The 13,121-nt window shown below is 40.6% G+C and overlaps 1 protein-coding gene across 1 annotated transcript in view; it reads right to left on the bottom strand.

Annotated features, from left to right (window-relative positions):
• GALNT16 (polypeptide N-acetylgalactosaminyltransferase 16) overlaps nucleotides 1-13,121 on the bottom strand; it is a 286,276-nt gene that overhangs the window by 55,455 nt on the left and 217,700 nt on the right. The window contains exon 10 of the mRNA XM_077464723.1: nucleotides 8,879-9,005. Coding sequence (XP_077320849.1) covers nucleotides 8,879-9,005 — 127 coding nt within the window. The remainder of the gene's footprint in view (nucleotides 1-8,878; nucleotides 9,006-13,121) is intronic.

Here is a 13,121-nt window from a genome sequence, read left to right as displayed (position 1 = left end):
AAAAATAAAAACTGCAGTGATGTTAAAATACCACCAAAAGAAAGCTCTATTTCTGGGAATAAAATGATAAAAATTTAGTTTGGGTACAGTATAGCATGACCGTGCAATTGTCATTTAAAAAGTGACAGGGCTGAAAGCTAATAAAAAATTGGCCTAGGCAGGAAGGTGCGAAAGTGCCTGGTATTAAAGTAGTTAATCCCCACTGGGGTTTTCTTTTTGTGCTAAAAACAAAACAAAAAAAGATCACTGATAGGTACCATTTATGGGCAATGATAGATGACATGGATAGGCAGCACTGATGGGCACTGATTGGCATCACTAATGGGCACAAATTGGCATCACTTCTGGGCACAGATTGGCATCACTTCTGGGCACTGACTAGCATCACTGTTGGGCACTGATGGGGCTACACTGATAATCAGGGCACTAATGATTACCTGTACAGTCTCCCCTGTGAGGAGATGCCACTGATCGGCTCAGTTTACATGTAATCAGCTGTGATTGGATACAGCTAATCACATGAGCGCCACATCATTGGCTCTTTACTGATATTGGGGTCGCTCTGTGTCCCAGGGACACAGCATGCCTGCGATCGCTGCAAGCTCAGTGAGACTGCGGCGATGTCATATGACATCGTCCCAGAACGAGAGAGGATGCTGCCCACCGTCATTTGCCTATACAGTGGACGGGAGGTAGTTAAGCTATCTGCTAGCAGGCTTCAGAACTTTTTGAAGCTTGTTGAAAGCCTGCTGAATCCTGCTAGCCGCTTGCTTAAAGTGGCAATCAACACTCCCATTAGGTTCTGTGTTTAACATTTAGAAACTGGAGTTGAGCTGCACTTTAAAAGCTTCAACAAAGCACACTGAAAGCTCTGCAAATGCTTTGTCAAAGCTTGCTATTCCACACTACTCATATACAAGCTGATGTCCGTGTAAAACAGGCCTTAAAGGGCTCTTTAATTAGAATTGCATCTCATCTACTGACTTTATTCTCATGTTTATTAAAGATAAATGGAAATTCTGTACACCTGTGTTTGCCATGTCTCATAATACATGTAGCTGATCATATTTCATGTGCAGTTTGTTCCATCCTGCTTGTCTGTGATCATTCTGTACTTTTGAATAAACAGTCTACTCTTTTCTAATCTGAATGAGAATAAAGTACTTTTTTATTCCAATTGTTATTTTGCTGTTTTCTGTAAAATTACAGTTTATACCAGTGGTTGTCAATTTATTAGGTATAGGTGGTCTCAGATGCAGCCCCTAATGCCTGGTACATACGATGAGATAATCGTACGAATGATCGACAGTTTTTTTGCATGCTAATCTCATATCGAAAATGAAAAGTTTACTAAAGTGATGAAAATTCTCGTATGACAGAATAAAATTTCGGAAGTGATGTAATGTGTTGTAGTGTATTTGCATTGTATTTTTAAATGACAACTGTACTGATTAACTACTTAAGGCCCGCAAGGATTTGAACCCTTAATGACCAGGGCATTTTTTACGATACGGCACTACGCTGCTTCAACTGACAATTGACCGGACGTGTGACACTGTACCCAGACAAAATTACATCCTTTTTTGCCCACAAATAGAGATTTATTTTGGTATTCGATCACCTCTGCGGTTTTGATTTTTTGCGCTATAAACAAAGAGTCACAATTTTGAAAAAAAAAACTAAATAATTTTTTTAACTTTTTGCTATAATACATATACCCAAAAAATATAAAAAAGTTTAGGCCGATATATATTCTACATATTTTTAGTAAAAAAAAAATCGGAATAGGCGTATATTGATTGGTTTGCGCAAAAGTTATCACGTCTCTAAACTCAAACTAGGGTCTTTTATTTCTTTTTTATTGTTTTTACTGGTTATGGTGGTGATCTGTGATTTTTAGCAGGACTGCGACATTGAGGAGGACAACTCTGACCCCAAATTACACTTTTTGGGGACCATATAAAAATGCTATAAAAATGCACTGATCAATGTAAAAATGACACTGGCTGGGAAGGGGAAAACACCAGGGGGCGATCAAGGGGTTACGTGTGTACCCTCAGTGTGTGTTCTAACTGTAGGGGGGTGGGCTTACTGGGACATAACAGAGATCACTGTTCCCGATCACTGGGGACAGTAGATCTCTGTCATGTCCCCTGTCAGAATGGGAATCTGCCTTGTTTACAAAGGCAGATCCCCATTCTACCTCTGTATTGAGACAATGAGACCTCCCAACCCGTGGGCACACTCCCGCAGTGGCCACGAGAGCACACCACCACCCACAGCTGCGCCTGCTCAAGCCGACATACAATGATGGTGGTTCACGCAGGAGAGCCAACCTGCTGTTAAGTGGTTAAACGAAAATCGCATGATCTGTTATTGTATAAGACAAATTTTCATCCTTGTCCCATCAGATAATGTCGGATGAACTGTCATGATCGGCTCTTGAAAGATGTGTACTAATGATGAGATTATCGTTTGAAAGCTGTATTTTTCATACGATTTTCTGGTTGTGCGTGTGGGCCATAACTTTGCCAAAGGGCCACATATTTTGTTCAGTAAGTGTAATCCAAGAGAGGATTGTAATAGACTGAATATACTGAGATAAAATGATAGTCAGAGATTAAAGACACGCTACAGGAGTGGTTGGAAACTTAAGGCACGATGCAGATGGAAGGGAGAGGCTGGAGGCATGCAAAATTAGCTTAGTGGAGCCCACTGCCATTACCCCTTAAAGTATAAGTATCGTTTTCAGCCAAGGAAGCTGCCATCTTTGCTTCTCTTCAATTTACAATTACCATGATGCTGCAAATGTGATCAATTTAGACACCAGGCATTGGATGGTTTGAGAGCTTGGTTGAGAGCACAACCAATGCGAGGGAAACTGTTTTATGGATGAGTTTACTTCCGCCAACAAATAAATGCCCCATTCAAAGTACCAAAGAGGGACATTTGGCTGTAGGTTGGGCACCAGGGCTGTATACAGTCAATTTGCATTCTTTGTAACGGTTTTCGTAACGCCGTTGTGTGTCATAACCAGCATAGCTGGATACTTCCATTTATGGAGAATTTTATGATTTCTCAAGGCTTTCGTTACGGTTGCCAAATTGCGCCTCCTCTCCAGGGTATGTCTAGATAGGTCCGGCAACAGTTGTATATCAGCATATTGTGAGGGCAGAGTGTCAGAACCACGTGCTGCCTGGAGGATGCGTTCTTTTACATGAAAGAAATGTATTCTCAGTAACGTGTCTCTTGGAGTTCCTTCTGGGAGGAAGGAGGGCTTAGGAATCCTGTGGATTCTGTCTATGATCAAATCTTGTGCAGTCAAGTCTGGCACCAGAGTGGAAAACAGTGTTTGGGCATATTGTAAAAGTTGCGATGTGGGGATCGATTCAGGGATACTGCTCAACTTTAAATTGTTACACCTGGATCTGTCCTCAAGGTCTGCGACCTTGTCTTTCAGCCATGCGATTTCCTCCCCTTGGGCCCCATGTGCTTCCACCATTATATTGTATGAGGCCGCATGTTCCTCCAGCTGATGCTCTATTCTGTCCACCCTATTCCCCATAGCTTGTACTTCAGAGCAGCAAAGGTTAATCTCTTGCACCATGTCAGTGTGTAAGGCAGATCTGAGAGAAAGCAACATCACCTTCAGCATAGTGTCTGACACAGGCCTATCCGCGGCAGGTTACGCTGTTGTCCGCTTACCTCCATCTCATGGCTGTCATCCGGGAAGCTCATCCGTGGTTTTGACTTGGCCGGGCTCCGGGTTGAAGGGCTTGATGTGTCAGAGGAGGACTTGCTCTGTCCGCCTAATGGTGTGGATGGCACGCTCTGGCCCTCCCGGCCTTCACTGCGCCTTGCGGCCTGGTGAGCTGGTTGCTGTGTGTGCGCGCTGCCGCCATCTTGTGGCAGATCGCGAGATTTTACTGAGAAGAATTCTTTCAGTTTTTGCAGTTGCGGTGTGTTCTTTCTCCGCAGACATCCCCACGATGATCGGCAACACGATCGTGGCTTGTGCAGTTACGGGATGTGCCAGTGTGCTCGGATGGATGCGGATCTCTCCGGTGGACGAGCAGACTCAGGCGTCCATCTCAGCGCTCGGTCGCCACACCCCCCACAGTCAATTTACATTCTTTGAGACTGATTTTAGCTCAGTCCTCAGTATACTGCAGCACATGCAATAAGAAACAGATGTGCAACCTTGCAGTGCGCTGGGAAAAAAAACAGTGCATTTTTAGGCTCATATATGCATGTTAAGAGCCCACTGAAAATGAAGTTAAAATGTGCCCTAAAAATACCTGTGCTGAGAAAGTATGGATGTCGCCACTGCTGACCTCTTCTTATAGCAGTACTAGCTCCCTGGCTTGTCATGTTGATCCAGTGGCTTTAATAATTTCTAATGCCGCGTACACACTATTGGAATTTTGGTTGGAAAAAGTTCTGATGCTTTTCCCGACGGAATTCGAACGGGATTTCACTCAAGCTGTCTTGCATACACACGGTCACACCAAATTCCGACCATCAAGAACGTGGTGACGTACAACACGTATGACGGGACTAGAAAAAGAAAGTTCAATAGCCAGTAGCCAATAGTTTCTATCTCGTAGCTGAATCTGAGCATGCTTGAGTTTTTGCACATCGGAATTGCACACACATGATCGGAATTGAGAGAAAAGATTAAGAGAACCTGCTCTCAACCTTTTGCTGGCGGAAATTCGGCCAGCAAAATTCCGATAGAGCATACACACGGACGCATTTTCCGACAAAAAGCTCTCATCTGTCTTTTGCTGGCCGAAATTCCGACCATGTGTACACGGCATAAGTCACTAACAAATTACGAGTAGGACTATATGAGTGTTTTCAGAAGAAGGTTAGCAATGGCAACCTTCATATTTTTCTCATTACAGTTTTCCCAAAATCTGAATACTACATAATATCTGAAGTAAAAACTTTCAGATTCAATTTACTAGAACACTCCATCATTGCCTGTTGATTGAGTTGCTCATCTCTATTCAATGGATCCTTATTGATCAGATTGTCCTCTATAAGGTCAGTATTGCCCCAAAGCAACAAAGCAGACCCACAGTTTCACTGTAGAAATTTCATTTTCCAGTGCAGGCTTGAAGCTGATTGGTTGCTGGGAGATGCAGACAGGTCTTACAAGAACACTTTGATAAACGAGGACACCTAAATGAAGCTTAGTCGTACAGGATTCCATATATCAAAATGCTCTGTGTTGCATTCAGTGTGCCATTTTACATTGTTCATTATCTGTTGCAATGTAAAAAAAAACCTTCTCCATTTTTTTTTTACATAATGCACAGTTTTTAACATATGCTATACATTAAAAATCATATGATTCCATGTTTATCTTCAACTTTCATCTACACTTGTCTTCATCACTCTCAGCTGTCACCGTGGGAAAGAATACAATACTCTACTGTATTTCACGGCCCCATGCACACTGGTTGCTTAGCCTCAATGCATGAGGTTCTGGCATTTGGCTATGAAAGGAAGGAACGTCCAGTCCCACTTCCGGCAGTCTGTGAAACTCTATGAGAGGCCGAAAATAGCTGAGACTTGACGGGGCTGGACACGGCGGACAGTACACCAATCGTTACTTACAGTACATTTAGGGCAGTATGCGCCCAAGAACAATATTACTATTTTTAGTTATCACAATTGGCGAATAACTAGTTCTATGCATACATTTATATCCTATTTGCTAAATACAAAAAATATAAGCAAAATATGAAAAATGTTTTTCATAGGTTTTTGTTATATATCCTTGTAATCTACCTTAAAATCCTATGTAGATCATCTAATCTTACATTACATTTACAAAATCTGCAAGGCTGATTGATTTCTATAGGGCTCTGGTTTTCAGAATATCTCTAGAAAGTGCATTTGCTAAATATTCTTCACTGGAAATAAAATAGTTATTTATTGTGGTGAAAGAAATATAATGGAAAATTTGAGAAAGACGACTAGAATTCAACCTTGATGATTAACCGATCTCAAGGCCCACATTTTTTACACTATTGGATATTTGTCAGGAGGAACATAATAACTGGTGTAAAACAGTTGAGGAAAGTGTAAACATATAGCTGAACCCGTATGGTTATCTCACTGATATTGTTATTTTCATGTATTGATGTTTGACAGTTAAACTAGCTGATGACAAGGCCTGTGCTTGCAATCACACCGGAAAAAAATAACATTAAAGGTGCAAATTCACTTCTAATCTATTCACATTGTTGACATCAAGCCCTGATGAAGAGGGCGCTTTTGAACCCTAAAAACTGGCGTTGACTACCTTTTGGATTGTCCTTCTGACTTTTATTGGAAGTTGTATCTGGATCTCTTAGCAGTGGTGTGGCGCTTCAATTTCCATTTTTGTTACATTAAACTTGGTGTAAAAAGTAGCCATGGCATATGAAGCATGTTTCCCCAAACATGTATGACAACACTTTGCCGAATCCAATAAAAGTATTAAAGTTTAGAAACTGGCACCACTTTTTGTTCTGTAAAATGTTGGCAAACATACATTTCAAGATATAAAAACTTTGCAGTGAAATTTTATTACACTGCAGTTTTATTCAAACAGGACATAAAACCATACAGCCCGCTAGACTTCATACACCCACAGATCCCCTGGGATACAACTGCCCTTCTATAATCTGGCTTTCTGGTTCATACAGGTTCTCCTCTAATGCTAGTCTGCAATGATAATTTTGACTTCAAATTTCAATTTAGTTTTAGGCATAGTCTTTTGGCTAAAATGCCATTTTGGTTTTAGTTGTATTTAATAATTTTTATTGTTTTAGTTTTAGTTGTATAGTAGTCAGCTAAAATCTCCAGTACATTTTAGTCGACTGAACTCATTTTAGTTGAATAAAATCTAATGGGTTTAGTTAGATAGTAATGCATTATTTATAGAGGAGCTCCACTCAAAAGGAGAAGCTCCTCTTTTCTGCCTCCTCCACCCCTTCACTGCCACATTTGGCACCTTTTTGGGGGGGAAGCAGGTACCTGATTTTGACAGGTACCCGCTCCTACTTTCACCTCAGTTCGCCGCGGTGAAGTGAGCAAGAATTTCGGCCCCCTCTTTCCCCCCCCACAGCTGGCCCACTAAGAAAGTGCAGAGTGTTTTGTGCATGGGCAGTAGGAAATTGGCAGTGAAGCCGCAATGCTTCACTGTCGGCTTCTACTTAGCCAAGATGGCGGCACCAGCACCCGAGAGCTGATTCAAGAATTGGCATGGGTGAGGATACCACTGGATGCCTGAACAGATAAGTGCCTTGTTAGTAAAAGTCAGCAGCTACAGTATTTGTAGCTGCTGACTTTTAATTATTTTTTTGGGGGGGGTCCTCTTTAACCGCTTTAGCCCTGGAAGATTTTACCCCCTTTCTGACCAGAGCACTTTTTGCGATTCGGCGCTGCGTCGCTTTAACTGCGACGTCACTCCCAAACAAAATTGACATCCTTTTTTTCCCACAAATAGAGCTTTCTTTTGGTGGTATTTGTCACCTCTGCAGTTTTTATTTTTTGCGCTATAAACAAAAAAAGAGCGACAATTTAAAAAAAAAAAAACATTAATTTTTTACATTTTGCTATAATAAATATCCCCCAAAAATATATTAAAAAACATTTTTTTCCTCAGTTTAGGCCGATACGTATTCTTCTACATATTTTTGTTAAAAAAAAAAAAAAAAAAAATGCAATAAGCGTTTATTGATTGGTTTGCGCAAAAGTTATAGCGTTTACAAAATAGGGGATAGTTTTATGACATTTTTATTAATTATTTTTTACTAGTAATAGCGGCGATCAGTGATTTTTATCGTGAATGCGACATTATGGTGGACACATTGGACATTTTTGACACATTTTTGGGACCATTGTCATTTATACAGCAATCAGTGCTATACAAATTTATTTCTGTGTAAATGACACTGGCAGTGAAGGGATTAACCACTAGGGGACAGGGTAAGGGTTAAGTTTGTCCTGGGGAGTGTTTCTAACTGTGGGGGGTGTAGCTACATGTGTCATGTCACTGATCTCTGCTCCCGAACACAGGGAGCAGAGATCAGTGATACTGTTACTAGGCAGAACAGGGAGATGCTTGTTTACATTAGCATCTCCCCGTTCTTCCTCCCCGTGAGACAATTGCGGGTATCCAACACGACTCACGGAGGTCCCGGCCGGCGAGCACGTGATGGCACAGTGGCAAATTTAAAAGGATGTACAGGTACGCCCATTTGCCCAACCATGCCATTCTGCTGACGTACATCGGCATGCACCGGTCGGGAACCGGTTAAGCATTTCTAGAATTTCCAAACTCATTACACACTCCTGAAGTAAAAATCTAATAACATGTTATTATTTATGGCAATGTTTCTTAACTCCAGTCCTCAAGTACCCCCAACGGGTCATGTTTTCAGGCTTTCCATTATTTTGCACAGGTGATTTGATCAGTCTCACTGCCTTAGTAATTACCACAGGCATTTCATCTGAGGGAAATCCTGAAAACATGACCTGTTGGGGACTGGAGTTGAGAAACATTGATTTATGGTATTAATGTTTGAACATGCACTACAGACACAGATTTAGCCATTGTGATATACAGTATATAACCAGTGTTAATTTTGACATCAAATTTCTATTTAGTTTTAGTCATATTCTTTTTACTAAAATTCCATTTTAGTTTTAGTCATCTGGATTTTTTTAGTCACATTTTAGTCAACTAGATTAGTATTAATTTTGTCAGCAAGAATTTTTTCGGCGACTAAATTAACACTGCCAGTCTGACTTATTGAATATTGCGAACATTCTCTACATGTACTGTATTCAGAAACAGAAATTATTTGTTACTACATACTTGATGTAGGTTAAAGCATTGCCATCAGGAAAGTCATATGGGTGTCGCTTCCGGAAAACATGTCCAACGCGGCTGCAAGGTACAATCTCTAGGCTACCGCCACACATCCAGACACGGAAGGAGAGCTCTGAAAGACAACAAATCGGAGTTAATTTTTTGTTAAATTCTGACTGATCAGTTACCGAGACATGACAAAATCCATGTCAATATGTCTGTGTTGACAAGGTGGCATTAAAAGGAATATATAGTGCTTTTTATTATTTTGTTATATACATGAAAAACAAGCTTTTTAAATTAACGTTATTAATAAGTGTTAGCATAGAATTAAACTCAAAAAAATAAATCTAGTAAGAGTTTTTTTTAAAGTCTCCTCTACCAAAAAATTCCTTTCCATTTTTTCCAGGATATTTTTTGAGTGAACACTACCTATGGGGCATGTGCAATACAGTTTACACTCATCCACTCCCAGAATTTGTTAAATGAGAATGGATCCGGTCACCAGGATAATGTAGGTCTAGCATGCATACGCAGAAGCTACATCATTTAGTGGCATCCCATTGTTAAAAGATGGAAGACACCAAGAATAAGCATTGGAGACAATGGCAGCAGTGGATGATCAATAACCTGTATGTTGCTGACAGGGCTGAAGGAGAGCAGTCTAATGTGCAGGCATGTCTAACATACCTTTATATTTTTGGAAGGAGCCCATTCTACAGATTGAAGTTAAAGAAGATCTATCATCATTGTTATTTTCTGTTCTGTCCAATGGGACAATGTACATGTTGATAGGTGCTTTCTATGTCTTCTTATGAGGTCTGAACTGCCCCTCCTTTGCTCCTGCAGCAGCCAATCACAGCAACAGCTAGGGGAGAGACAGCTGGTTTATAACATTATGAATCATCCGTCTCCTTTCTAGCTGTTTTCATTGGACCAGCTGCAACAGGAGGGGAGGGGGTGCAGGTTAGACCTCATATGTAGTCTAAGCCCCTGTACACACTCATTCTGCCAACCAAATCCGTTGGATTTTGTCCGACAGATTTTGTCCGACGGATTGTGTCCGAAACTGTTGCATACACACGGTCGGACCAAGTTGTCGGAAAATCCGATCATTCAGAACGTGATGCCGTTATTTTGTTACGACGGGCCTACGTTCAGGCTAGTAGCCAATAGCTTTGGTGTAGGAATTTGATCTGAGCATGCGTGGCACTTTGTCCGATCGGAATTCTCTACACATGAACGGAGTATGTCCAATCGGACCAGTTTGTCGGAAAATATTTCCAACAAGTTGGAAAATTGGGTCCGACGGAATCAGTCCGATGCATACCACACACAATCGGATTATCCGACAACACGGTCCGATAGGACACATTCCGACGGATTCTCCGACCGTGTGTACAAGGGCTTAGAAAGCAAATATCAACATGGAACAAAGTACTGCATGTACGTTGTCCCATAGGAATCAGAACAAAAAAAAAATAATGATAGCTTCTGCTTTAATGTTCTAAAAAGTTTGTTATTATACATGTGCATGGAGTATCTGATTATTTTTTTTTTTTTTTGCTTCCTGTTTTTCAGATCTACAACAATGGTTGAGCACACTGCTCCAAAGAAAGTCCAGGACTTTTTTCAGCAGGAACACAGTTCTGGCACCCCCAGCACTGAATGTATGCAAAGGTAAGGGGTAGTGGTATGTGCTGAAGGGTCCAATAATGCCAGCTCTTGGCAGATCTATTGTTTATGGGGGATCTATTGTTGCTGGGAGAGATCTACTGTTTAAGGAGGAGTCTATTGTTGTTGGCTCCTAGAGGGCTTATTAATGCTGGCTGCTTGGGGATCTATTGTTAATCTATGTTTAACCAGTTCTAGGGACAACTCCCCATATCCACATCCTAAGTACATGACAGAACACATATAAGAAAGGGAGACCCCTTCAGAAGGAAAGCAGGAGTTTAAATGATATAAAGTTGTCACTGAGGTGAGCACATGCACAATATTTGAGATAAAAAATATATTTTATTGTACAAAAAATGTTTAAAAACAACAGTTGAGTATAAAAACATGCAATGATATACAGTGGCTAGCACAGTGGCTTGTATTATTGCATATTCAAATTACAATGAATATATTGGTTGCTTCATTTGTACATTGTAGTCAAACGTGTTTCTCATAAATAGTTTTCTGCTTCTTCAGGGAATATCAATGCATATCATATCAACTATTTCTGCGAAAGGCGTTGGACTATAATGTATAAATGAAGAAACCAATATATTCATTGTAATTGTGAATATGCACTAATACAAGCCACTGTGCTATCGTCTGTATATCATTGCATCTTTTATACTCAACTGTTGTTTTTAAACTACTTTTTGTACGATAAAATATATTTTTTACCTTAAATATTATGAATGTGCTCACCTCAGTGACAACTCCACATCCTTTAAAGTCCTGATTTCCTTCTGAAGGGGTCTCCCTTTCTTATATGGGGGATCTATTGTTGTTGGGGGGATCCATTGTTGAGGAAGGGGTCTATTGTTGCTGGGGGTTTTTATGTTGCTGTTGGTCAATTGTCGCTGGGAGTGATCTACTGTTGAGGAGGGGGTCTATGGTTGCTGGCTGCTGGAGGGTCTATTAGTGCTGACTGCTGGGAGATCTATTGTTGCTAGTGGGGGTCTATTGTTCCTGGGGTTCGGTCGGTTGTTGCAAGGCGGTATTTTGCTGCAAGTGGTTTATTGCTGTTTGGGGGAATTTTTTATTGTTGTGGGTGTCTATAATTGTGTGTGTGTGTGTGAGGGGGGGCTATTGTTGCTGGCTGCATGGGATCCATTTTACTGCTTTTCTTATTATAATTACCAAAAAAACTATTTTTTTTAATGTCATAATGTAGAGTATAATATTTCTTATCATTTGAGCCCAGTCTTGCCACAAAGAGTTAATCCAGCTCTGAGCAATCCTCTTTTATTGTTCAGTGAGATAAATCTTGACAAACAGAGAAAAACTTTGTCAAATCCTCCCCCTTGCTGTGAGTGACAGGTGATTTACATATCTCGTGCACTAGCTTAAGAAACATGCATTATTTTTTAATTCCCTCCCCCACTCCTTTCTTCTGCTGTTCTGCAAGGATTGGCTGTTCCACACCTCAGCATAATTTGGCATGTTGAAGTCATGTGGGGACTTTTCTGGGTTTTGATTGGATGTTAGTGATCATAGCAGAAGTTCAGTGTAAGAAATACACAGGAGAAAATGCATGTTGATAAGGGGAGTGTAGAGGTGGGCGGGGAGTCTACTGACATGACGACTCCACCCACTGATCCCTGGAAAACAGACCCACCCACAAAATCTGTAGTTTTTCGGGTCTCATAGCAGATTGGGGGGGGGGATATTTGACAGATACGAATATATGCAGGAGGCATGTATATCCTTCTAGATAACCAATTATAATTAATAATTATAATTACAAAATTAATAAAAATAAAAAATAAATAATAATAATAAAAATAATTATAATTACAGTAGTTTAGAAAGGATGAGAGTGGATTTACATCCACTTTAACACAACAAAATTATACTTGGTTCTGTTTTCTCTAAAACTGGGTACTGGGGGGTGAGTATGGGGTGGAAACAAGGGAAAGTATGTGGAGGTAGGCAAGGGGCAGAGACAAGGGGTGACTTGGGAGAGGTGGGTTCCTGCACCCATTCTTTGAGAAGAAAAGCCCTGTGTAAGTCTATGTGCTAACCTGCTTCATGACAGCAATGCACTCTATGTGATACTGTATCTCTGCAGTAAAGATGGGCTGTAAAAGGCTGAGTTTTCATTTCAAAATGTTGGTGAAAATCATTGCCAATTGACTTCAGTGCATTTTGCTGAAAATATCCCAAAGTTCTGCAATGTACCAAAAGAGTTAGCAGCAGTTGGAGTTGGGAGTTCTGCCTATAGTCTTAGTGCCCGCCACAAAACAAGACCTGTCATGAATGAGTTTCAAATGAGACATTAGTGGTCATGCAGTGAAAGGATAGCAACCTTTTGTATCAAGAAAATAAAATAATCCTTCCAGCATGTGGGAAAATGTCTTCCGACGCTAATGAGTGCTTCTGGTATTGGTGCAGGCTTATTATACGTTGCAAGGGTATCTCTATGATACTTGATTATTCCAAGCACTGCTCTAAATAGTAACAAATCTAACAAAATTCCGAGCCACCAAAAACCACAGTAGAGCACACACTGATATTTCCAGATGCACTGGCA

This window comes from Lithobates pipiens, unplaced genomic scaffold, assembly GCF_037356315.1.
Source record: "Lithobates pipiens isolate NorthernLeopardFrog02 unplaced genomic scaffold, aLitPip1_a1.2 Scaffold_30, whole genome shotgun sequence".
In the NCBI taxonomy this organism is placed as follows: domain Eukaryota; kingdom Metazoa; phylum Chordata; class Amphibia; order Anura; family Ranidae; genus Lithobates; species Lithobates pipiens.
The sequence above is the reverse complement of the archived record's forward strand: the minus strand, read 5'-3'. Positions and strand labels throughout refer to the sequence as shown.